At 34.4% G+C, this 26415-nt stretch overlaps 1 protein-coding gene across 2 annotated transcripts in view; it reads left to right on the top strand.

Annotated features, from left to right (window-relative positions):
* The window catches only part of GIN1 (gypsy retrotransposon integrase 1), a 29392-nt gene extending 5673 nt beyond the window's left edge, over positions 1-23719 (top strand). Inside the window, exons 2-8 of one of the 2 annotated variants that reach the window (XM_019664036.1) lie at positions 3725-3870; positions 5514-5707; positions 7425-7730; positions 15766-15957; positions 16056-16232; positions 16697-16982; positions 23006-23719. In XM_019664036.1, the coding sequence (XP_019519581.1) occupies positions 3732-3870; positions 5514-5707; positions 7425-7730; positions 15766-15957; positions 16056-16232; positions 16697-16982; positions 23006-23280 (1569 nt within the window). In that variant the 5' untranslated portion in view covers positions 3725-3731 and the 3' untranslated portion in view covers positions 23281-23719. Of the gene's footprint in view, positions 1-3724; positions 3871-5513; positions 5708-7424; positions 7731-15765; positions 15958-16055; positions 16233-16696; positions 16983-23005 lie in introns of those variants that run through there. The other variant, XM_019664037.1, reaches the window with a different exon arrangement.
* Positions 23720-26415: the final 2696 nt, after the last annotated feature.

The raw sequence follows: 26415 nt of genomic DNA, 5'->3' as shown, positions 1-26415 counted from the left end.
AGCCCAGCTCCAAGTTGAGCTGTTGTTCAGTATCTTAGCTGTAGAGGGCAGTGTCACTGGCCCTCATATGTGGGATCCGAACCGGGGTCCTCTGGCGTCCCAAGCCAGCTCTTAACCAATGTGCCACTCGGCCGGCCCAGAGCTCACACTCTTGAGTGTGCTCTTAACTAACTGAGCCACTCTGCTGGCTCTGTAATAATTTTTTTTTATTTAAACATTTACCATATTGTTTGATCACACCTCATATATTTCTTAAATAACAATCATGTGCTGCAAAATAACTTTTTGGTCAATGATGGACTACATATGACAGTGGTCCCATAAGATTATAATGGAGCTGAAAAATTTTGTCACCTACTGACGTTGCTGCCATCCTGATATTCTTGTGCAACGTATTACTCATGTGTTTATGGTGATGCTGGTGTAAACAAACCTGCACTGCTAGTCATATAAAAGTATAGAACATATAATTATGTATAGCATGTAATATTTGATAATAAATGACTATGTCACTGGTCTATATATTTACTATAGTATACTTTTTACTGTTATTTTAGAGTATACTCTTTCTACTTATATAAAAAATGTTTGCTGTTAAACAGTATGCCACGTTACACCAACAGCAGCCTCATACATTTTGTGTTTACTGTGTTTCTTGATTGCATCATTTTCTCTTGTACTTGATTTAATCTTGTTTTGTACAGTAACATGCTATATAGGCTTATAGCCTAGGAACAGTAGGCATCTCCTATAGCTTAGGTGTGTAGTAGGCTATACCATCTAGATTTGTGTAAGTGCCCTCTATGAAGTTAGCACAATGATGAGCAGTGTATTTCTCAGAACTATCCCCATCGTTAAGTGATACATGTCTATAATAAGACTTGAAGGTTGAAATTACTGTTTGATCCATGGGCTGCAGAATGGATGTTGTGTTAACAGGCATGAAAACAACATTAATCTCATTGTACCTCTCCATCAGAGCTCTTAGGTGACCAGGTACATTGTCAGTGAGCAGTAATATTTTGAAAGGAATCTTTTTTTTTTTGAGCAGTAGGTCTCAACAGTGGGCTAAAAACATTCAGGAAACCCATGTAAAAAGATGTGCTATCATTCAGGCTTTGTTGTTCCACTTATATAACGTAGGCACAGTAGATTTAGTCTAATTCTTAAGGGCTCTAGGATTTTGGGAATGGTAAATGAGCATTGGTGTCACCTTAAAGTCAGTTGCCTTCGCCAGCTGTATAAGCCCCTAACAAGAGAGTCAGCCTATCTTTTGAAGCTTTAAAGCCAAGCATTGACTTCTCTTCTCTAGCTATGAAAGTCCTAGGTGACATCTTTATCATCTTAACTATTTTAAAGTGTACAGTTTAGTGGCATTAAGTACATGTACATTGTTGTGCAACCATCATCACCATCCATCTCCAGAACTCTTTTTTTTTTTTTGCATAACTGAAACTCTGTACCGTTTAAACAATTACGCTTCCATTACTCCCAACCCCCACCCCAACAACCACCATTCTATTTTCTGTCTCTCTAACCTCATGTGTGGAATCATACAGTATTTGTGGTTTTGTGACAGGCTCATGTCACATAACATAATGTCCTCAAGGTTCTTCCATGTTTTAGTATGTGTCTGAATTTCCTTCCTTTTTAAGGCTGAATACTTTTTCCGTTGTATGCATATATCCCGTTTTGTTTATCCATTCATCCAGCGATGGAAACTTGGATTGTTTCCACCTTTTGGCCATTGTGAGTAATGCTGCCAAGAACATGGGTGTCAAAACAACCTCTTAACCCTAATAGAATGTAAACTTCATAAGGGTCAATAGGATATATCTTGTTCATTATTGTATCTCCAGGGTTGTATCTGACACATAGCAGGTGCCCAATAAGATTTTTTTCAATTGGTGAATGAACCTTATGTTTTTCTGTAGCAACTGTCTTGTAGTTACTTGCCTTCATCACAAAACTTAAGATTACTATTGGGTTGTGGGAAAAGTCATGACGCATTTTTGCAACGAAAAACATAGAAAAAAATATGTCACAACTTTTCCGACAACCCAATAAACCCACTTACTCGTCCATTCGTTCCTTACGTGGTTGCAGTCTGGTTTCCACCTGCCCCCCTCTGCTGTAACTAATGCCCAAACTAGTAGACACATTTTACTTTTGTTATCACTTAACCTCTCCTCTACTTGGTGCTTAAGAACTCTTTATTCCCTAAGCTTCTATGACCAGAACCTCTTCTGAGGTTTTTTCCTATTTCTCTGGCTATTCTCATGCCCCTGAGGGATTTACAATATATTTAGGAGAGAAACATGTAAACTAGTAAGTTCAGTGAAGTGTTGCAGATTTTATAGAAGTTGGTACATGTACTGTGGGTGTACCAAGGAAGGTGTGCACAATTCTACCTGAGAGGACTCACACGTGGTCAGGAAGGATTCATAGATGAGTGAACGCATTAATGGGAATGGTAAAGGGTAAGGGCATGTCTCCTGCTCTTCTTCCTCAGTGCACTTGCCATGAAACCCTTCTTCCCTGCCTTAACTCCATCCACCAGACATGCTCAGTTCATCCCTGAGCTGAAAACAACGTGTTCAATATTGTCATCTTTCTCCCTAAGCCCCAACTTCAGAAGTGACCCCAGACATTTTTTATTCACTCCACACATCCAGTCAGTCTCAGTTCTTATAAAATGTATCTATCCATTTCCACTGACACTGCTTTGACTCAGAATTTTATCATTTCTCGCCTTAATAATGCAGTAGTCCCTTAACTGACTGGTACTGACCTTCCTATCTTTCCACCTCAGTCTATCTTTTATATTGGTGCAGAATGGACTTTGTGAAATGGAAAACTATAACTGCAGCCTGTAGGGGTCAGTCTCCTGGGGCACAGCAGCAGGGAGAGAACGGCCCACGTGGTTCTGGATGGGTAGGGATGGTGGCAAACCGAATAACCAGCACAGGATAGTTCCTTTCAACTGAAAATATGAAAGAAGATGTGTGTTTTTTTTCTTTTTAATGTAGTGGTTTCCTATATTGTTTGGGGTTTAAAATAGAGTAGTTTTGCTTTGTTTTGGGCAGTGCAGCCAGATTTTTCTTTATAATGTAGAGAAGGTATGCACAGAACCGAAAGTCATTCCTTTTTAAAAAAAGCAGCTTACATGTAGTTCAGAAGAGTGCATGAGATCTAGCGTAGCTAAATATCTTCTCTGTCACCTATCATTTGAACATTTCTAAAATATATCTTTCTCATAAATGATTTGAATTTTTTTTTGCATTTTGCAATGACCATGAATATATTTAGAAGTAATAAAGAACTATATTGCTCTCCTTATAACCTATCATTTATTTAAATGTCTCATAACAGAACCATCCTATATAATTAGCTTTTCAATTAATGATAATGAGAGACTTTAAACAAACTTTTTGAAGAGTACTTGTTCATTTCCTTTTTTCCTAGTATGTCGAAAATTTCCAGCATTTTTTATCACGTGGAAAGAGACAAGCTAATTTTTCATGATGTATCTCAAAAATAGCATTTGAATATTTTAGTTCATATACATCACACTGTTCCTTTTCTGTACTACAATTATCTCTGTCATAGATAATACTCTGGGGATGTTCAATTCATATGTAAGCAGAAATATGACAGAAGTCTGGACTGAAATAGCAACTGAATTAGCTTATTTAAATTATATCTTTAAATACCTTTTACCTAGGTTCACAATGGTGCGTAGTGGAAAAAATGGTGAACTTCATCTTAAACAGATTGCATATTATAAACGAACTGGTGAATATCATCCAACTACACTACCAAGTGAGAGAAGTGGCATAAGAAGAGCAGCCAAAAAATTTGTCTTCAAAGGTAAAATGAAAGCCCCAAATCTTGAATATAGAGCTAATAAAGATGCTTCTCCATATGTGTTCTTTGTGTAATCCTGAGAATGTCTGTAGTAATTGGTTGTCGCTGAATAGTTAGTTACCAGTTGAATTGACGATGCCACTCAGTCAAAAGCAAAGTAAAAATCACACTGAAGCTAACTGAAGGCCAGTAAGCCTGAAAAGAACATTTAAAATCATAAACAGAAAATGATACCATGAAAAAAACAAAACTTACCTAAATTAACCTCTCCTGCTTTTTCCCTCAGGTGGTTTCTACTCTAACGGTGCACTTTGAAGCACTCACGTTACTGTCAATGAAGAACTTATTTGATGCTTAATATGAAAATGTTTACAAAGTTAACTTGTTTGTTTACTATATTTATTTCTGTGGTTCCTTCCTCCCTCTGTCATTAAATAAATTCAGGATTACATTTACTTTTGGATCCCTGAATCATCCTGAATGGATTAAATATTTGAAAGTTGATAGAATATTTATCTTGAAAGATTATGATAATTTTTACTTTTCTCATCTTCCAAAGGGAAAGGGAAGAGAAGTTTGGAATGAGATAAGCAAGAAGTAGTCACCAGATAACTAAATGAGTGTTGGTCCTAATAATGGGTGTTTTGCCTGTAGGTACAGAATTAGGCTTTCTTCAAAACAAGTCAAGACATTTCTAGGATGATAAATAAATATTTGCTCATTTCTCCGTATGTATCCCCCTTTCAATAAATCCCTTACACTTAAGAATAGTCATACCTATTACCTCTTAGGCTAAAGTGAGTATTCATTGATTAATTTATTTAATCATTAATGCAACAAATGTTTACCGAGTTTGTACTGTGTGCAAATCACATTTTAGGTCTTTGGGATACATTGATGAATAAGTTAAGGTTCCTGCTCTCAAGTTACCTTCTGATTCAAGTAAGGACTGTTCGACTCAGCATGTGCTAATTAAACACATTAGTAACTTACTGCTCTATTCTGGAGTTTGAACAGTTTCCTCGTCCACACTAGAGAGGTGGTGGTTCTCTCCCTGCCCTGGTTGCTTCCTAGCTGTAGATTCTTCTCATGTGTCCTCCAGAGGAAAACAGAGAATGGTCTCAGGATTAAGGTTCTCCCACTTTCTGTCTTTACCTACCCTACCTCCTACTCAAATCTAGAAAACTTAGGAGAGGTTGCTTATAAAAATGCAGTTATGGTGAAATACTGTTTTGGAATATTCTGTTCCTGAAGTTGCTTATCTGTACATAATTCATTTGCTAATTCATGCCATTTGTAGGAGGTGCCTGCAAGTATTTTTCTAGTTTGAGTACTCCATAGAAAGATAATTTCATACTCCCACAGTTATCATGTGCTTTGTTGAACAAGCTAGTTTTACTTGTATTGCTAGATACAAAATTATAGCAGCTAGTGCTCCTCTTATGTATCTAATAAGTATAACAGCTGAGGACCTTTTAGATTGTATGGTAGCATCATTATAAAAATAAATATTCTCTCTTAGAGGGAAAAACGGGTTTTAATTTTTTAAAAACCCTCATGGTTTAAAGATAAAGACTGTGATTATCTTAAAACTATACAGATCTCTAAAAATTGCAATTATAGCTTTTTGGTATCATTTATTCCAGAAAAAAAACTGTTTTATGTTGGCAAAGACAGAAAACAAAATCGTTTGGTAATTGTTTCAGAAGAAGAAAAAAATAAAGCCCTAAGAGAATGCCATGAAAATGACACTGGAGCCCATCATGGCATATCCAGAACCCTTACTCTAGTGGAATCCAGTTACTATTGGACTTCTGTGACCAATGATGTCAAACAGTGGGTATGGCTTATGTATTCAGAATATTTTGAATAATGTCTTTGTAATAGGTATCCAAAATTCATTATTGCTCCTGATTTACTCTTAGTAGCACTTCTCATTATGTACTTTTTGTGTGGGTAGTTTCTGTACAAAACATTTAAAGGGAGTTTTATTTCCCTTCAAAATTCTTTGAAATCACTAAAGTATAATTTGAACTAGAAAAAAAGCATTATTTAAAAATTATATTTAGAGAGATTTTTTTCATTGTTGTTTAGAACCAGATTTTCATCACTGAACTCTTGTATAGGCAGAATATAAATAGGACCGAAATTCCTTTGACTAAATAAATATCTCTTTGATGACAGTGATCCCTTCTTTTCTTGAGGGGTAAATATGTTCATAAGTCAGGCCCAGTATGTGCTCTCATCTTTGGTGCCTGTTCTTGACAGAAAATGTCAAATATGGAAGAAACCCAAAACCAACTACAGTAAAACCTTGGATTGCAAGTAACTTGGTTTGCGAGTGTTCCACAAGATGAGCAAACCTTTCTAATACATTTTTACTTGGTAAATGAGTGACGTCTTGCAATACGAGTAGTTTGTAATTGCAAAATCAGATTGTAAAGATAATGAAATTAGTCTGAGTTTTGTAACTTTATAACCCATTAGGACCTTCAACTTCTTATAATAGAAAATTCACCTAGGAATTCTGGGGTTCTTGCTGGTAGATCGACTGATTTCTACTCTTCCTAGTATACTCAATTTGCAAATGGTTGAAATTCCTTGGTATGTGAGATCCCTTTTTAATTGTAATAATGCATCAAAAAGACTGTCATTTCAGGCATAAAGAATTAAACCAACATTTAACAAAGTATCATTAATGAGTTATCAGTTTATGAGTCTGTGCAGGTATTCCACAGACGTCAATATTGTACGTATTTGCCTTTAGAACCTGCTACAAATTTCTTTACAAACATTTGTGGAAATCTTTGTCAAATCTTTATCATTTGAGAATGGAAATGATTTTTGGAAATAACAACCAGAGGTTATCTGTGCATAAGTTGGAAAATAAAATTTTTGATCAAAAGTAACTAATGTAATAAGATCGTTTTTAAAATTGTGTTCAGTAGAGGGTTTAAAGTAGTTTCCAAAGTGGAATCTCAGGTATATGTTGAGCAATGGCACCATCCATAAGTTGATCGATTGACCTCATCTCATTCAGGTGAAAGCCCCAAGACAGCATGGGCTTTATTTCTGTCCATCCTCTTTTCTCAGGACCTAACGGAATTTCTGGCATCTATAAAAGTTGTTTGAATAAAATTATGTATAATAAATATTTGTTAGAATAGATGAAAGAATGAACTTATTAGAGTGATAACTTTGAAAGAAAAAATCTTTTCTTATAGAAATTTTTATATATTTGCATACTGATTTAAAAATTAGGGCAAACTTGTTTAAAAATCTGTTCACTTAATAAATATTTATTGAATGTAAAACAGAATTATGTTGCATGTGAGTAAGACTCCTTAAGATGGTCATTGAATAGCAGTAGCAATTGATACTTGCTTATTACCCTAAATAGGAGATTTTATTATATTCTAGAATACTCCAAAATTTTCTTCTTTAAAACACAAAGTAGCTATTAACCATTTTAAAGTTCAGATTTATAAGACTGCTTTTGTTATGCTGAACATATTAACGTTTGTCTGTCTTGTCTTTATTATGTACCTGTTTCATAGGTATACGCTTGTCAGCATTGTCAAGTGACAAAAAATACAGTTATTCTAGCACCTAAACAGCACCTTCTCAAGGTGGAAAGTCCATGGAGTATAGTTACTGTTGATCTGATGGGCCCATTTCATACAAGCAACAGATGTCATGTATATGCTATAATCATGACAGATTTGTTCACAAAATGGGTTGTGATTTTGCCTCTGTGTGATGTTTCAGCATCAGAAATTTCAAAAGCTATTATCAATATATTTTTTTTATATGGACCTCCTCAGAAAATAATAATGGACCAAAGGGAAGAGTTCATTCATCAGGTAAGACAAATAAGCTTCTTAGGTCTAAGAGAATTTTTTGCTCACGTACAGTGCCCAGCACACCATTATAGGGTGCTTAATGAGTTTAGATAAATTGTTGCAGATATAGAGGTTTAATATTGCATAGTACAAGGGTAGTTGGACTGGAAATTAAGAGACGAGGATTTTAGTACTTATTGTGCCACATAATAATTGTAAATCTATCTTCAGGCTTCCTCAAACTGAAATGAGGTGGTTGGACCGAATAATCTTTGTTTACTTCTAGCTTAAAAATTCTGATTGACATGTACAGGGAGAATTGGCTAAATGAGAATACATCATGTGCATGAATGAGAATATTCAATATCGAAAGGTATAGATTTTTCCCAAATCAAAATTAATTTATATAATTAATGAATTTCCAATCAGCCTAAAAAAAAGGAGCTTTCCCCTTATCCTGGCCTTTTTCCAGATTAAAGTTAATCTGAAAGAATAAGCAGGCAAGAATATACATGAAAATTCTAAACAAGAATATAATAACTACTACACTTAAGGCATATTTAAAATATTTTATAATTGACAGGGTACTGGTATAAGAAAAAGATCAAAACTAGCCAGACTGTCTTGGTTCACAGCACCTTTGAACTCAGTCCAAAAGAAATACCTAAATTTATATTTATTAAGTAGTTAGATCCAATGTTAGGGAGTTCCTAAGATTATCTCCAGGTTTTGTGGTTTACTGGGAAGACTCAGCAAATGGTCATACTTATGGATAAGATTTATTATAACAAAAGTATACGAAGAGAAATAAGCAGAGAAAAAGCTCATGGGGGAAGTCTAAATAAGGGAAACCAGTTACAAGCTTCCAAGATGGCCTCTCCCATTAGAAGCACACAGAACATCTTTAATTCTCCCAGCAAGGAGCTGTAGCAACACATATAAAATGTTGTCTACCACAGACGCTCATTAGAGACTCAGTGCCTAGGATTTTTATTGCAAACTGGTCACATAGGTACCCTCTGCTTGGCATGTGCCAAATTCTAGACTCCCAAAGAAAAGAAGGTGTTCAGCATAAACCACCTTGTTTATATAAACAGATTAGGCACGTTGAACCACCTTTATCATTTAGGGAATGGTGGAAACCTTCCCCAAATCCAAGTTTCTATATACTAGCCAAGGGCCAACCTTGTAATCAGGCCTTTTGAAGGTCGGCTATGTGTTAACTCTCTTCTGCACAGGTCCTAACCACTTAACCATTTAAAAGAAATACTCATAAATTGAAAGAAAAAATATTTTTTTTCTTAAATAACCACAGTTGCTTCCTAATGGGATGTGTGTACCTATTGACCACTGCTCAACTTCTCAAACTTTGGAATCAGATTGGACAGCACCATCCTCATTTCCTGTTTCACATTGATTTTTACACAGTAATTGCTTTTTATCCAACATCTACACAAAAACCAGTTCTGTAAAGATATGACATCATTGAAAAGAATGTAGCCTTATCTAATGTTGAAACCATAAACTACCTTAAGCTAGTAGTTCTCAAGATGTCCAACAAACCCCTTGCCATAAGGTTTGGTAACCATGGTTAAAATTATAGAGATGGTGTCACATATGAGTAGAATAAAGAAGGATTATTTAATGTATAATTAACAGTATAGGTAACAATTTTCTAATTGTTTCTTATTTCTACAATATGATTTTAGAATTACCACATACCCAAATTACCTTGTTTTCAGGTAAATTAAAGAATTTTTATTTTTTTAATTGAAACAAAAAAATACAACTGACTTTTTCTAATCTCTAGAGATGGAGGTAATTTTCTAATCTTAAGAACAACGGTATAAATTTCAATGGAAAACATCACCGAATTTGGCTACATAAAAATTAGAAACTTATGTGTGGTAAAATAAGCAAAACATAAAGGCCAAGAAGTAGGCCAACAAAAATAAAGCAAATTCATGCAGGAAAGGGCTAATGTCTTTGTTATAAGAGATTCAAACAAATTTAAAATTTAGTGGCAGGGTCGGCCGAGTGGCTCAGTTGGTTAAGAGCTTGCTCAGGAGTGCAAGCTCTGAGCAACAGCAGTTCGATGCCTAGCCCGAGCTGAGCTGCCACCGAGCTGTCAACAGGTGGCAAGATGGCTCAGCTTAAAAAAAATAATAAAAAAAAAATGTAGTGGCAAAAACATAATTCACAAGAGGGAATAAAAATAATAAACATGGGAAAATGTACAGACTCATTGAGTAATGCAAGGTAAGACCACATTCTGCTTATCTAATCAACAAAAATTGTAATAATGCCAAATAGACTCTAGGAAGAATGAAATAGCCTTACATTACTGGTAGCTTTGCAACTTGAAACTAACTCTTTTGTAAAGTAGTTTGCCAAAGGTCCATTAAGAGCTGTAGATATATTTTGGTCTTCTGGTTAGCAGTCCTCTGTTTCTAAGTATTTATTACAAGGCAATTGTTTAAAGTATAGAAATGGCTCTTACGATTGATTTATTTAATTTATTTATTATAAACACCACAATGCTATTTATTTTAGTGAAAGTTGGGAAACAGCCTAACTATCTAAAAAAAAGGAAATGTTTCAGAAAAATATATGTAATCACATGATGAAATATTTTGTAGCCATTAAAAATGATGTTTACAGACTCCCATTTACAATTGCACCAAAAAAATAAAATACCTAAGAATAAATTTAACCAAAGAGGAAAAAGATTGTACTTGGAAAATTGTAAGACACTGTAGAAGATACAAAAAAAATGGAAGCATGAACTGTGCTCATGGATGGGAAGAATTAACATTGTTAAAAATGTCCATATTACCCAAAGCTATCTATAGAGTCAATGCAATAACTATCAAAATACCAATAGCATTTTTCACAGAACTAGAAAATATATTCCTAAGATTTATGTGAAATGTAAAAGACCCCAAATAGCCACAGCAATCTTGAGAAAGAAGAACAAAGTTGGAAGTATCACAATACCTATTCTCAAACTATACTACAAGGCTATAGTAATCAAAACAGTATGGTACTGGCATAAAAACAGACACATAGATCAATGGAACAGAACAGAGAGCCCAGAAACATACCCACACCTATACAGTCAATTAGTCTTTGACAAAGGAGGCAAAAATATACAATGGGTTAAAGATAGTCTATTCAATAAATAGTGCTGGGAAACTGGACAGACACATGCAAAAGAATGAAACTGGACCATGTATAAGACTAAACTCAAAATGAATTAAAGTCTTAATTATAAGACCTGAAACACAAAACTCCTAGAAGAAAACACAGGCAGTAAACTCTCTGACACTGCTCTTAGTAATGTTTCTGATATATTTCCTTGGGCAAGTGAATCAAAAGAAAAATAAACAAATGGGACTAAATCAAAACAAAATATTTTTGCACAGCAAAGGAAACCATCAATAAAATGGAAACAACCAACTTAATGGGAGAAGATAATTCACCAATATTACATCCAATAAGGCGTTAATATCCAAAATTTATAAAGAACTCAGTGCAACTTAACACCAAAAAAACTAACAATTCAATTAAAAAATGGACAGAGGTCCTCAATAGACATTTCTCCAAAGAGGACATACAGATGGGCAATAGACATGAAAAGATGCTCAACCTCACTAATCAGAGAAATGCAAATTAAAACCACAATGAGATGTCACCTTACACCTGTCAGAATGGCTATCAGTAAGTCAACAAAAACAAGTTTTGGTGAGGATGTAGAGAAAAGGGCATCCTCATGTGCTGTTGGTAGGATTGAAAATTGGTGCAGTCACTATGGAAAACAGTTTGGAGGTTCCTCAGAAAATTAAAAATAGAACTACCTTATGATCCAGCAATTCCACTCCTGGGTATTTATCCAGAGAAATCCAAAACATTAATTCAAAGAGATATGTGAACCGTTATGTTCATTTTAGCATTATTTACAATAGCAAAGATATGGAGCAAACTAGGTGCCCATCAGTGGACGTTTGGATAAAGAAGAGGTGGAATATATACAATGGAATATTACTCAGCCATAAAAAAGAATGAAATGTTACCATTTGCGACCACATGGATGGACCTGGAACGTACTACACTAAGTGAAATAAGTCAGAGAGAGAAAGAAAAATACCATATGATCTCACTTATATGTGTAATCTAAAGAACAAAATAAACTCATAGATACAGGGAACAAACTAATGGTTGCCAGTGGGGAGTGGGGTTGGGGAGGGCGAAGTAAAAAAGGTGAAGGAATTAAGAAGTACAAATTGGTAGTTATGAAATAGTCACAGGGATGTAAAATATAGGGAATAAGTCAGTAATATGGTAATAATAACTTTGTATGGTGCCAGGTGGATTCTAGGCAAGTCAGGGGGATCACTTCATAATGTATATAAATGTCTAACCACTATCCTGTACACCTGAAACTAATATAAAATAATATTGAATGTCAACTGTAATTGAAAATTTTTTAAAAGGGGGAAAAGGTGAAGGGGAAAAAGAGGTTCAGATTTCCAGATATAAAACAAGTAAGTTATGAGGGTGTTATGTACAGCATGGGGAATATAGTCAATAATACTGTGATAGTGTGGTACCTTGTCAGATGGTTGCTGGACTTATCATGGTGATCACTTCTTAGGTATAGAATAGCGGGTGTTGAAAGGCTATGGTGTACACCTGAAACTAATATTGTATGTTAGCTATATTTTAATAGACATCTTTTAAAAATAATGTTTACAAAGAAAAGGAAATAACGTGGACAGTGTTTACAACATGTTAAATTAAAAACCTGGATAAATAATTTTGTTATATATTTGCATATTCATATATTTACATAGATAATTATATTTAAAAAATAGATATCAAAAACTACAATAAAATTCCATAAGATTAACTCATGGAGTTTTGGTTTTAAGTGATGAAATTTTATAGATTTTTTTCCCTAAATTTTTTAGTTTATATATATTATTATGTTTTTATAATTTTTAGTGATTAAAATATGCATAATTACATATTGCTGTTGTGATATAAACTACTAGTGCTCAGCAAAAGCGAGTTCTCCTAGTCTTTCCAACATAAACGGCGCTTTCTAGCCTCTTACAGGTAACCAAGCCCAAGTAACTACATCTGGCCAAAGAAATCGAGGGGAAAGATGGTGCCACTTTCAGCCTGAAGTAGTGAAACCTCATGCCCAATTCTTCATTCTCCCAGTCTTATTCTTTTTTCTGGAGAATTGACAGAATATTCCAGGTATTATAGGGTGGTGGAATTTCTCTCATCCAGAATTGCTGAGGAACCTAGTGGAGAATAGTTGCTTCAGAGAGGCACCGACCTACAGCTGACTTTGAGCAAGCAGCAAAACTGCTGAGTTAAGTCACCGAGACTTGAATGTGTTTTGCAACTGTAGCATAACCTTGCCTACCTGGCTGACACAGCAGTGGTCTGCAAAATAGTGTGTGTAAGACAATCCGTTTTGTGGGACTACAGTATTAGAACTTCTGTTTATATTTCTCTTTATCCAATAAATAAGAAAGAAATTAAGCTTTACTAATAATGTATACAGATTGATAATAGCATCCTGAGTCAATAAGGCAGATAATTGTGTGTCACACCTGGTAATGCAAAGGTAACTTGGAGGAATGTGAGAACCCACAACATGTAGGAGTCCACAGTGGTTCCCTGACTCATTCTTTTGCTTTCAGCAATAATTGAATTTATGGCTATTGTCTAGTTTTCACCCAAATACTCCTCATAGAATAGCCAGGTGGCTTAAGTTTCTTTCAATAAAACAAGGTAATATTAATAATGCAGTCATCTGTCAACTACAAGAAAATGATAGAGCTGACACTTCTACTTAACTTGTGTTACTCTTTCATAGTCACATTAATGGAATGAAAACAAATATAAACTAATCTGATCTAATAGGAAATTAGGCACCAAAATTCAAAATTATCAAGAACACTATTTGATATATTGATTTGCTTCCACCTTTGTTGAAGAGCCTCACCCTAGGTGCATACCATGCTTTAAGATATTAGATGATGACAGTGTAAAGCCAGTATGAATTACCAACAGTTTTTCCAGTCATGTTTAAAATCATGTGATAAAAATTTACCAAAGGTAACAAATGTTTATAAGCCTCTTTTTGTGAGATTTAATAATATCAAACTAAACACATATGATTGGGAAAATGTGTTCTTTTTGCTGCAATTTAAATGGCTTAAATATTATACAGAAAGGATAATGGTGACAAAATAAATTTATTTTGTCAGCAAATACAGCAAACACTGCTAAAGTGTTGAGATAAGATTAGAACATTTAGTAGGAGGTTTATTATACAGTTGGATGAAAATACAGATGTTTCTAACATAACTTGTCTTAGAGTATTTGCTAAATTGTTTCAATAGAAAGTACAAAGAACTTTTTATAAACCTCTGAAGGAAATAGAATGAACATTTTCAAATGGAAAATTACTTCTTTAATTTTAAAAATGTGTCTTGTGGAAAGCCAGAATTGTAACCACTAATGGAATGTCTGGTTTGATTGGGAGAAAGAAGGCTATTGGGTAAGGATATCAAGGTAGCATCTCATAAATGGATTCATTGGATCATTCCTAGGCAACTTCTTGAAACAAAGAAGTTGAAGCCTTTTCCAAAGTTCAGTCATTTTGAAACCATTGATTATGACCTCAGATTAAGGCTGACCCAATGGTACCTATTCTCTGGGATTTCTTTTTAATTACTTTTGAATTAAAAGGAGACAGCTTAAATTAGTACATACATTAGCTAGGAATTGTATTCAGCTGTGAGTTACAGAGACTGCCTGTCTTTCCCCCAGTATATAAACGCCAATATGAGTTTATTTTGTACTTAAGCAAAAGAAGGCCAGGCTGTTCAAGGTTGGAAGGGTGACTGTCAATGTCATTGGGAACTGATGCTTCTAGCTTTCTGTTCCACCATCTTTAAGATGTGACTCTCAATCATATGCTTACAATACGGGTGTCAGAGTCCATGCCACAAAGCACATTTCAGACAGAAAGAACGGGGAGACAATGGGCACAAAGAGCTGAGTCTGCCCAACAGCTGTTTAAAAGCCCAAGGTATACCTGCCACTTACGTCTGTTTGCACCCTATGCAGGGGAGCATCGGAAATGTGGTTTTGTTTTGGTCAGGTTTTTTTCTTCATTTATTTGCTTTACCTTTTTAGTTATTCTGATACTACTTTCCCTCTTACAATTAAGCAACAAAAAATACAATAGTCTTCTTTAAAAAAAAACAAGTTTACCAGCCAGAAGTTTACCCAATTAAAAATAAAAAACATAGTCTGAGGCATAAGGCAGGAAAAATAAGTTATTTTACATTTAACAGGCTTACTGTTAGAAGTTTTCTAAACTTATTTTGGCTTCTTTTAGGCCCTGCATATAATAAATGTAACAATAATAATAGTAACATTGAGTTATAAAGTACTTACTACTTGCCAATAACTGTTTTAAGTCTTTACAAATATTTATTCATTTAATCATAAGAGCCCGGGTAGGATTTTCCTTATTTTACAGATGAGGAAACTGAGTAAGTACTTCAAGGTCTGGTGACTTGGCCAAGGTCATATAGTTGTTAATTGAATTATGTAATCTAGTGGTTTTTTGTTTTTGTCTTTCTGAGCAACTGTCTACTGAACATTATTTGAACTCAAGAGTTGATGTTACATTCCGTTCTTTTACTTCCTTGCTGTATGTGTTTCTCTGGCAAGGCACTTAACTTCCCAAAGATTCAGCTTCTTGTTTTTAAGATGGGGTTAATAATACCCCATCAGATTGTCGTGAGGTATAATGACAGTAATGTAAAGCAGCTCGTGTGTTGCCTGGACATAGTAAGGACTCAATACGTGGTAATTACTGGTTTAAACAAAATATATATGTTTTTCATATAGCATGGCTATGGTCAATGAAAAAGGCAAGATTCAAATTCTTTTGAAAACTTTTAGTGAAGGGAAAAATAAAATACGAATTTTAAAGTCAGCTTTGTTTTATATATTTTTTCAGATCAATGTTGAACTGTGTGGATTGTTTGGCACAAAGCAAATTGTAATTTCCCATGCCTCTCAGACTGCTAACCAAACTGAAAGTATACCTAGCACCATTAAAACATTTCTTTCCAAACACTGTGCTGAGCACCCAAACACCTGGGATGATCACCTACCAGCCGTTTCACTTGCCTTCAATCTAACTCACTTGGTATGTACCTGTTTGTGGTTCTATACTTTTGAATTAGGGCTATTTCTTGCCTAGATAAATGCTTTATTACACATTGTTGTTTATTTTCCTTCAAATAGGAGCCTTCTAAAAATACACCATACTTTCAAATGTTTAATCGAAGTCCTTATATGCCTGAGACTTCAGATGTTCTCCGTGAAGTGGATGGTGATAATACAAGTATGTTTGCCAAAATTCTGGGTGCAATTAAAGAAGCTGATAAAATAATGGAGAATAACATAACTTCAGTGGGCAAGGTGATTCTATTTAATAGAAAACTCTATAATTAAACAATCTATAAAGTGATTTTTAAAAAAAGTGTAGCATATATACATACACATGGGGACACACATGATATACCCTTAAACCAAAATCTTTCTACTAAATTCTGTTTGTCTTGATTAAACAATATGTTTATTAGCTGTAAAATTCTGAGCGACAGCTCTGGGAAGGAAAAACATGCATTTTGGAATCAAGCAGAGCAGAATTCAGATCCCTGGTCTTGTTGCTTTCCAGTTGTTTGACTTGGGCAAATTACTTAAACTATTTCAGTTTACCTTCTTTATAAAGCTGGGGTGATGCTGACTTTGAAATATTGTTTTAAGAATTAAATGGGATCTCAATAAATAACCATTTTGTTACATTATTATCTGTATTTACCTTCAAGAAACTATAGCTCTTTCATCCCTTTGTTCTCTCTCTCTTTTTTTTGTACTTGTAGATGGAGAATAACAATGTTGATGAACTAAATAAAAGCAAAATCATTGTTAAAAAGAAACCAAAGCAATTAAATCCATTTCATCTAAAAGTGGGTCATGAAGTTTTAAGACAAAGGAAAAATTGGTGGAAGGATGGTCGTTTCCAGTCCGAATGGGTTGGTCCTTGTGTCATAGACTATATCACAGAAAGTGGATGTGCTGTTCTGAGAGACAACACTGGGACTCGACTTAAAAGACCTATCAAAATGTCCCACCTTAAGCCCTATGTAAGAGAACCCAGTGACCAAGGTAAGTATCTGTCACTTGTCTACATATTTACCTTTTTTGATTGAGGAGAGAAGTTAAAATTACAACCCCCCCCCCTTGGTTAGGTTTTCTTTTCTGTAAAATTCAGTATAGTTTTAGATCCTAGGTAGCCTCTTTTATTAGAATGTCTCTTCTGGAACTGTCACACTTGTAAGATAGTTTTTAAAAAATTTCTAGTGTGTGATAAATTTTTAACATTGCATCATAATCTGGTCATGGTGGGTGCAGGGAAGGGTGCACAGTAGGGTGTATTCAGAATGTTATAAGGTGCTATAAGAAGAGGTGATTGCACCCTAAACAACGTTATACTTGCCCCCAAATATGGTTCTGAACAGTCAAGATAATCCTGATTTCTTTAACCTTTCCTTTCATAGACTAGAGCTAAATTACATTTTTGCTGTGGCTTTCAGATTAAATCCCACTTTTATTGAGACAGTTTTATTTTGTCCTAGTGTATCTGCTCCCTAGAGTTTCTCTGAGGTTGGTAACTGGAAGAGAGTTAATGTATACCTTAGCCAGTTAATTTTGCTTTTTCTATAAAGAAAAATAAAGCATCAATATTATTTGGACACAAATAACAGTGGAAGATACAATTTAGTACATTTTTAAACAATGTAAACAACTGAGTTATTTAACAGGCTTAAGTAAATAATAATTATAAGAGCAAAGGCAACAGATAACCTATACCTTTTAGGATATGAGGCCCTTGGGGGCTGCTGAGTAACAGCTCAGCTCAGCTTCTGATCCAGGTCACAACGCTCACGTTAAAAGCTCTCTGTACCTTTCCATCTGCTTGTGACAGATCCAATTGCTCTACCAGTAAACTTATCTTGGACTGTTCTAATTCTGAACAGTACCTTCATTCTTTCTGTAAGCAGATAATCACTCTATTTCTTGTGCCTCTTAATTCTGAGCTACCCTTTATGATTTCTCCCTTCTGCAATTTAAGTAGAAGAGATTATACAGGTACATGTTGTCCTTCCTTCTTCAGCATGATTTTCTCCTTAACCTTTGACATTCAGGACTTGCTCCCTTCTACTGTGTTAACCTTCCTTAGGTAATACAAAATTTATGTTTAAAATGTTGCTGTATCAGAATCTGTTTCAACATTTTGTCATTTGCTCTTGCCAAAGAAAGGAGGCCAACCATTTTGCTGTTCCTGAATATTTCAAAGTCCAATCAACTAGAACATTTTCTAAACAGAGGAAATATACTTTTTGCCTCATGCTTGAATTCTCTGCAGATATTTCTCCCAGATCTATAAAGGAAATTGCTATTTTAGTACTAGTATACACATACGGAACCTGAGATTGACGGGTAGACCTTTTTTTCTCTTGTTAAGCAAGAAAGTGCTGATCTAGCCATCCTGGAATTTGGTTCTTGATTACTATTTGGTCCTTTTTATGTGTTTTTCTTATTTGCGGAAATTCACAATGTGATTTCTGCAATCTTTTTTTTCAGTATCACATATTTTCCTGAAAATCTTTACCTCAAAAGCTGATTTTAAAGAGTCCTAGAACTGAATTTAAAGCAAACAAAATGGCTTTGAATAAGCACCCTTTTATTTGACACAAATTTGGATGAGCTGTAGCCAAAAGAACTATGAATTTGTCTTACTGTACTTGGCATTGCTATTTTTATCAGCCTTGAGATTTCGTAGCTGTATTAAAGACTCATTGTCCAAAGCAGATACGCTTCTATTGCCAACTTCTTATCCCTTCTTATCTAGAACATAGTGTAGAGAGAGCACATTCCATACCAGCTCTACAATATTCCTCACTGCTATTTTCAGCAAGCCTATTTGTCATTTTGTCTAGTTCAATGTCAGGTACTTTTCAGGACTAATTATTTTAACAAGAAATGTTATGGTATACTGTAGTGTCTCTTTGAACTCATAATGTTGCCCTTTGAAAGGAAAAATGTTATTGACCCTTTATTTTATCCAACACAGATTTTAAGTACTTTCATTTGTTTTGTTTTGTTTTGGGTAGGAGATATTGTGATAGATTTGTGTCTGCCTCCTCCAAAGGTTTTAGTGTGATTGCCCTTCACAGTTTGTGAAATGGTTTCCATTATATTGTAAGTTTCCTATTGCTGCCACAACTAATTACCACAAATTTAGTGGTATAAAACAACACAAGTTTATTATCTTACAGTTCAATAACTTTAAAGTCCAACACAGGTCTCACCCGGCTAAAATCAATGCATTGGCAGGACTGTGTTCCCTCCTGTAGGCTCTAGACAAGTTTGTTTCCGTCCCTTTTCTACTTTCTATCCACATTGCTTGGCTTATGGCTCTCTTCCTCTATCTTCAAAGCCAGCATTGGCAGACGGTACTTCACACCACATCACTCCAACCTCCTGTTCTTCCACATTTAAGAACCCTAGTCCTTGGCCCACATACTCCAGGATAATCTTCCTATTTTAAGATCAGATGGGTACTAACTTTAATCCCATCATTATCCCAATTCTCCTTTGCCATGTAAGGTAACATATTCACAGGTCCCACAGATTGTGCACATCTTTAGGGACCCATTATTCTGCCTGCCCACCACACCATGGTCTACATTCATGAAACAAAACAAAGCCTAGTCCCTATATTATCAAGCCCATGATCTTGACTTTATTATTTCTGCAACGAGCCTCTAAAGGTTATGTAATCTCCAAATTCAGACTACTCCAGTTCTCTGTTGTTAGTATTAGTTATTTATTATAATAACAATTATGTAGTATCAGATTCTACTTACTGTTATTTTTGTCATGAGAAGATGTACTTGTATGGCAACACATTCTAATAGTTTTAGGATTATCAGGCCATATATGGATTAATCTAGGCACCTCTCTTCCGAATAAGAAAATTAAGTAATCCGACACCTTGTACTTTTCTTTCTATTTAAAGAAATAAATTAATCCAAATCACTCAGACTTTTCTAAGGCTTTGATTTTCAGTTATTTTCCTCCTTAGGGAAATTTAAAAATGTGTTTCCTAATCTCATTTTTTACTCCTTAAAACTATATAAGTAGAAGTATGTCAAGAAATGCTGGTAATACCTTCCTAGAATGTCTTGAAAATAATTCCGATTCTAAGAAACTAAATACAATTATTCAGTCTTGTCAAAACTGAAATATTGCTTTTCATCAAACGGATGTCATAATCACAACTAAATCAATAGATTAAGAAAAGGAAAATACTTAAAGTGTATTGTGTACTGTGACTTAGTGGAAAAGTCCTTTAAAATGGTACGTTTGTTTGCCTTTCTATATATAATGAGGGCAAAAACTTACCTTGGTCTTTTCTATGCCCCTAACTCAGGATTATTCTAGATCAGTATTGCCCATTAGATATATAATGCAAAAATTATGTAATATATAATTTTAAATTTTCTAGTAGCCACATTGAAAAACTATAAATAGGTAAAAATAATTTTAATAGTATACAGAGGGTGCCCAAATAATGTAGACACATTTTAAGAAAGGAAAAAACTGTATTAAAATTGTAATACTCAATATATACCAATAACAAAAGATGAATACAAGTCATGTGTATACATTTTTTTGGCACCCCGGATATTTTAAATAATCCATGTATCTAAAATATTATTTCAACATGTACATAAGGTCTCAAGAGTCTCTTTTCTGATAATTTTTGGTAATCTTTTTTTAAGTTAAAGAGCATTTCGTGTATTGGTTCCAAGAGAAATAGACCATAGTAGGAGTTGAAACATATTTGACCTTTCTGAATGAATGAGAATTGTTTTTTTCTACACAAACAAGGTTTGAAATCTCCAGAGAAGTTTTCCAGTGCATATAAAGTGATATGTTTAGAATTTGCTGAGTATAATCCTTGTTCTCTACAGTTTTATTACAATAAGGTGCTTTAAAGCTATCACTTATTTAAAAGAAAAAGCATGTATATACATATATATATATATGCATATGTATGTATCACTTACTTATATGTAGAACCTCTCTTCTTACAAACAGATGAGTTTGATAAAGTGCATTTGTTTCTAAGTCCAGTATAACTAGGAAGTACTTAAGTTCAAGATCTATGAATGTATTTCTAGCAAATCAAACTTCTGTGAACTTTACATCTGTGCATATTTTCCCTGTTGATACATGTTTACTGGACATATTTTTCTAAATAGATCTACTTCATCTGTATGGGCAAAAAAATTTTGAGACAAAAAACTTCCTTCATCAAAGATGTGTCCAGGTATCTTTGGAAATACCTTAAATGCTGTAGTTTCTTCTGTCACTGATACTTTGCAGCATTGTATCAGCCTTGAACCTGTGGAATTCTCCATGGCTTATTAGGAACATTTCATCAGTAATACTTTTACAGTACCTAACCTTTATAAGTTCTCTTAGAAACCACTACCTAACCTTCTCCAGTATTAACAGGCTAAAGCTGAACTTTGATGTTGAACCTCTAAGTAACATATTCTAAAAATGTTTCAGTTTCACTGATCATTTTTTCTTCTTTCTTGTTGCTGTTGGACATAGCACTTCTCATGGGTTGCATGATTCTTTTTCTATCTTTCAGAATTGTTCCTCTTGTCCAGAAATTCATCCCGTACTAACTACAAAAGTCATTTCCTGCTGCCTCCAATTATCCATACTTTTTTTCCATCATAAATATGTATATCTTCTTAACAGCATTTTCATTCTAATTACTACTTTTGCATTAAGAATTAGTGGGGTTAGACTTGGAAAATCTCTCAAAACTAAAATACCAAGTATATTTTGCCTAATGAAGAACTAAATGGGCAAAACTAAATGTCCATACAAACCCAAGACCACTTATGCTATCTGTTAGATTTGTTTGATCTATTGAAGTTTATAAATTGAAAGTTCTTAATATATCAACTTATGGAGTTGGACTAGGTCCCATGAGATTTTCACATATTAATATGAGGATGGGTAGAGGGGGATTGTGTTCCAGGCTATACTAGCAACTTTATCTGCTCTGAGAAACTTTCATCGATCTCTAATCTAAACAGGCAATTAATCTTCCTTTTGCTATTTCTCGAACTTAAAATTTGAGGACTCTTGTAGCTATTAAAACCTTCAAGAGAATCTGTTAATGTTTCGGGAGAAAATCCAGAAAGAGAAGGCAGGGGTCCAGGAAGTTTATCAGCTATGGTGGAAGAAGTCCTTGTAATGAATTAAAATATTAGGTGGGGAGAAATCCTTTTCTATATATTAACCTTGATTTATAAGGATGCTACTGCTTTGCCATCAGTTGAACATTCATTTTAAACATCTTTTTTTCCTGATAGAGATGATAAATTTGCTCAAAATAGAATAAAATGCTAACAAGGAAAATGCCTTGTCAATATTTCAGTGTGGATTTAGCAACATCTTAAAAGTTCATGAGCATTTTGGTCTTCAGTTAGACTTAAGCTAAGCTTTCTAAACTACTGCATTACCGCCTGTCTGCTTACACATTCCTATCACATAAGCCCGATTCTAGGAACTTTATCTTCATTTTCATTTATAACTTCATAATGTACTAATTTGATATTACTGTCCTAATATGGGTTCTATAAAGATTGGAGAATTATCTAAAGTAAGGATTTATCTATTTTTTAAAATATCTTTCAAGACCTCATGAATTCATCAGGAAATGTTTTGCAGAAGCATATTAAGGATATTATCAACATCAAAAATATAGTTTGATAACTTTGGCTTTAATTTATACCATAATCCCCAGCCTTTTCCACCCCTTTGCCCACACCTACCAAAGACAACTCAGGGGAACAAGAAAACTTGGCTCTTTTTAAATCCTTGGTCTTTCGTGAACTCAATATGAACTGTCAAATTTATGTATCATTTTATTCATTCTTTGACATGTCTATCTAGTAGATAGGGGAACCCACCAGAAGTTCATCTTGATAGTTAATTATTACTTGGGAGTTTGTTCCTCTTTTAACATTGTTTAATTTAAAAATGATGTTTAATTATAATTCTAAAAGGCAACCTTATGATGTTTCTTCTTTCAGACAGCCTTTATCTTTTACAAGGCTCCATAGTTGCAGATCATGACTACATTGGATTGCCTGAAATTCCAGTTGGAGCATACCAAGCAAACATTCTGGTGAACGATGCAACCATTGGTGTAGTCGATAATGAATTACTGACACCAAGCAAGGATCGTGAACTATTAGACTATAGGAATGCCAAAATCTCTCCATTGATAGAAGATAATAGTACTCTTGAAAAGCAGACTTTCAGCCTGTTGGACTCTTCAAACCAAGTCCTTGAGTACTTAAGTTAGTAAATACCAAAGTTCGTTTAAAGCGCTTGTTTAGAATGTAGAACTCCTTGAATCTTGCTCTTTTCCATCAAAAAAGTTTGTACAGAAGGTGTCTTAACTCCCTTAATGACTAAATCCTGAAGATTTATTTTATAACTATTTATTTATCTAAAGTTGTACCATGTTTGAATGTCAGTACATGTATATAAAGGCAAAGGAAGAATATAATATATAGAATTCACTTTTTCTTGTAAAATGAGAACTGGCAAAGAATGCTTGTTTCTTAGGAAGTAAACTAAAATTCCAGCTCAAAACTCTCAGATCTTTGTCTGGTGTGGTACCATGTTTTCAGTTTTAATTTTTTTTACGATATTTGCCCTTTTAAAAAATAAGTATGAACTACTTAGAGTGGGATGAATACATATTTATTCAACCATAACAATAAATTAAGTGAAACTTCTTTCTGCGTCACTGGAACTTCTAAAAACAATATTGTAGGAAAATATTTAAAGTTATCTAATAGGCTTTTACAGGATATTGGTAATTTCACCTTGTTAGACAGACTCAGGATTAGGATCTGAAACTATACGATATGTTAGTTTGAAAACATTTGTACACTTCATAATGTGTATTAAAGCTAAAGTCATTCATTAATAAGATTTTTCTGCAGTCTTGAAGTAAATATAATGATAAAATATTGATATCAGATGTTAAATATAATTTCTATGATATTTATAACTTCATTCAACACATATTTATTATGAAGCACTTTGAAGAATGCTGTGGAAACATGAGAAGATGAGTCAGGCAGGTATGTGCCTGGCACTCATACGGGACTCACAGTCTGGTGAGGGACATAGACCATGGACAACTCACAGCTCAAGCACTAGCTCTGCAAGGATTTGCTGTGAAGTTACATGCGTGCTTCCTACTTACATTACAGTGGTCAGATCTGGTGACACACTGATAATGGTTATGGATTTTTTTGTGTGGTAATGACAGTGTTCTAAAGTTAGTGGTGATGGTTGCACAGCTCTGAAAATACTAAAATTCATTGAATTGCACACTTTAAAAGGGTGAATTTTATGGTATGAGAGTAATATCTCAATAAAATAGTTATAAAGAGAGTCTAAACCAAAGTTAAAACGAAAAAACTTAACCACATCTAATACCAAAGGATAGGTAAGTATAGTCGTGCTATATTCCTAGAAGGAGGAAAACCAGAATATTGGTGCAGAGCTATAATAGCTGCCATCTCATCTTCGTTTGCAATTCTTTTGTTGGCCATTTATGATGAGAGTTATTTTTACTTCCTGATAAATAGCCAATACAAGCTATTCAAATATAAAATGCTAATTTTATTACTAAAATCTCAGGATTCTAATATAGAGATTCCACATATAGATTTTAAGTAAGCAAATACACACAAAAAATACCCACAAATTAGATATACACACATAGTTGTGTCTCTAATGTTTGCAGGGTCCTGTCAAGAGTGAAAATAGAGGTCCACATACCATATACCTAAATATTTAGAAGTTATTCATCCAGCCAACACACTGTTCCTGCCTTGTCAAATACACCTTTCTAAGGTTCCTAGAATTCTTAGACTCCATGAGCCCTGCACTGAGTGGCAAAGGAGGGAAAGCTGGTCTGTAAGCCGTTGTTGCCCAACCCCACCATTTCCCAAGGAAAACCTACCCCAGCTTCTGCAGACATACCCCTTGACCAGCCAGACCTTTGGAATGTGCTCTCCAGCTGTCCATCTGCCTTCCTGGAACAGACCCAGGAAGGTCTTAGAAGAGGAGAGGACAGGCGCGTCTCTAAGCCCTGTGGTCTCACCCTTCAGGGAGGGACGTACACTCGAGAGGGGCAGAACCTAGCCCTCAAGCAAAGGGCCCAGAGTGGGGTCCCTCTCGCCTGGACTTAAGGGAAGTTTTCTATAGAAGGAGTATATAGGAAAATTTTAACCAAAAAATCCAGAAATATCTTTATGAGGTTTTGCATGCCACCTTGTGGTATTTTTATGAATACTTGGAAACATGAAATAGAAGGAACTGGAGATGCTGAGCTAAAATAAAGGAAAAATTAATATATTCTGAATAAGAATAATTGCCTGGTTTGAAAAGTTATTTTTAAATATCATGATTAACATTTCAAGTGTAAAATGTTGTTATATTGCCATCTAAAAAAAAAGTAACACTAAGACATAAAACTTGCTACATGTTTAGCTATGGGATTCATTTAAAGCCTCAAAAAAGATATGTATTAAATGCCTACTATGTTCCAGGTACTGTTCTGGCAGTGAGATATCAATGAGAAACAAATGTCCCTGTCCTCCTGGAGTTTACATTCCAGTAGGGTAGTAAAATAGTAACCAGCAGTTCTTAATATATTTCTTTATACTTAGAGCCAATCTTAAAATCTTATTGATAGCCCTTTGTGCAGACATCCTGTTGGGATCCCTACCTTAAGCCTTAAAAAAGCATTAAGTGTTCGGTTCCACTTATTTGGGACTGTGTAGTAAGTAAGTTGTAACGTTTTGTTAGAGGTCTAAAAGGACAGGGCTTTATATTAGGAAAAACAAGTTAAAAAATAATGAGCTATGCATGGAATTTAATGTGGTATAAAAAGAACAAGCGAATAAACCTAAAGAAAATAGAAGGGTTGAAATCATAAATAGAAATTAATGGAAAAGAAAATGAACATCTAATGCGAGGGTAGCTGAGCCAAATGTTGCTTCTTTGAAAACACTAATACAGGCAAATCTAGCAAGCCTAATGAATAAACCTACAGAATTTATAAGTAAACAATATTGTGGTGTAAAAAGGATCAGGGCCACATTATGATGCAGATATCTAAAAGGATATTACAACTTCATTCCAATAAATTTGAAACCTTAATGAAATGGACAAGTTTTAGAGAACTTGAACCTGCAAAAGTGGGTCAAGAAATAATGTCAGACGATTTTACCAAATATTTATAATAAAATTGAAGGAGTATGTAATTTTAATCTTATACAAATTCTTCATAGTGTAGAAACAGCAGGAACACTCCTTATCTTGGCAATGAGGGTGGCATAATCTTGAAAAGGACAGATTGTGAAAGGAAAATAACAGGTCATTCTCTCACACAAATACAAAGACCTAAAAAAAA

The sequence above is a fragment of the Hipposideros armiger genome, unplaced genomic scaffold, assembly GCF_001890085.2.
Source record: "Hipposideros armiger isolate ML-2016 unplaced genomic scaffold, ASM189008v1 scaffold_414, whole genome shotgun sequence".
Lineage (NCBI taxonomy): Eukaryota > Metazoa > Chordata > Mammalia > Chiroptera > Hipposideridae > Hipposideros > Hipposideros armiger.
The sequence above is the reverse complement of the archived record's forward strand: the minus strand, read 5'-3'. Positions and strand labels throughout refer to the sequence as shown.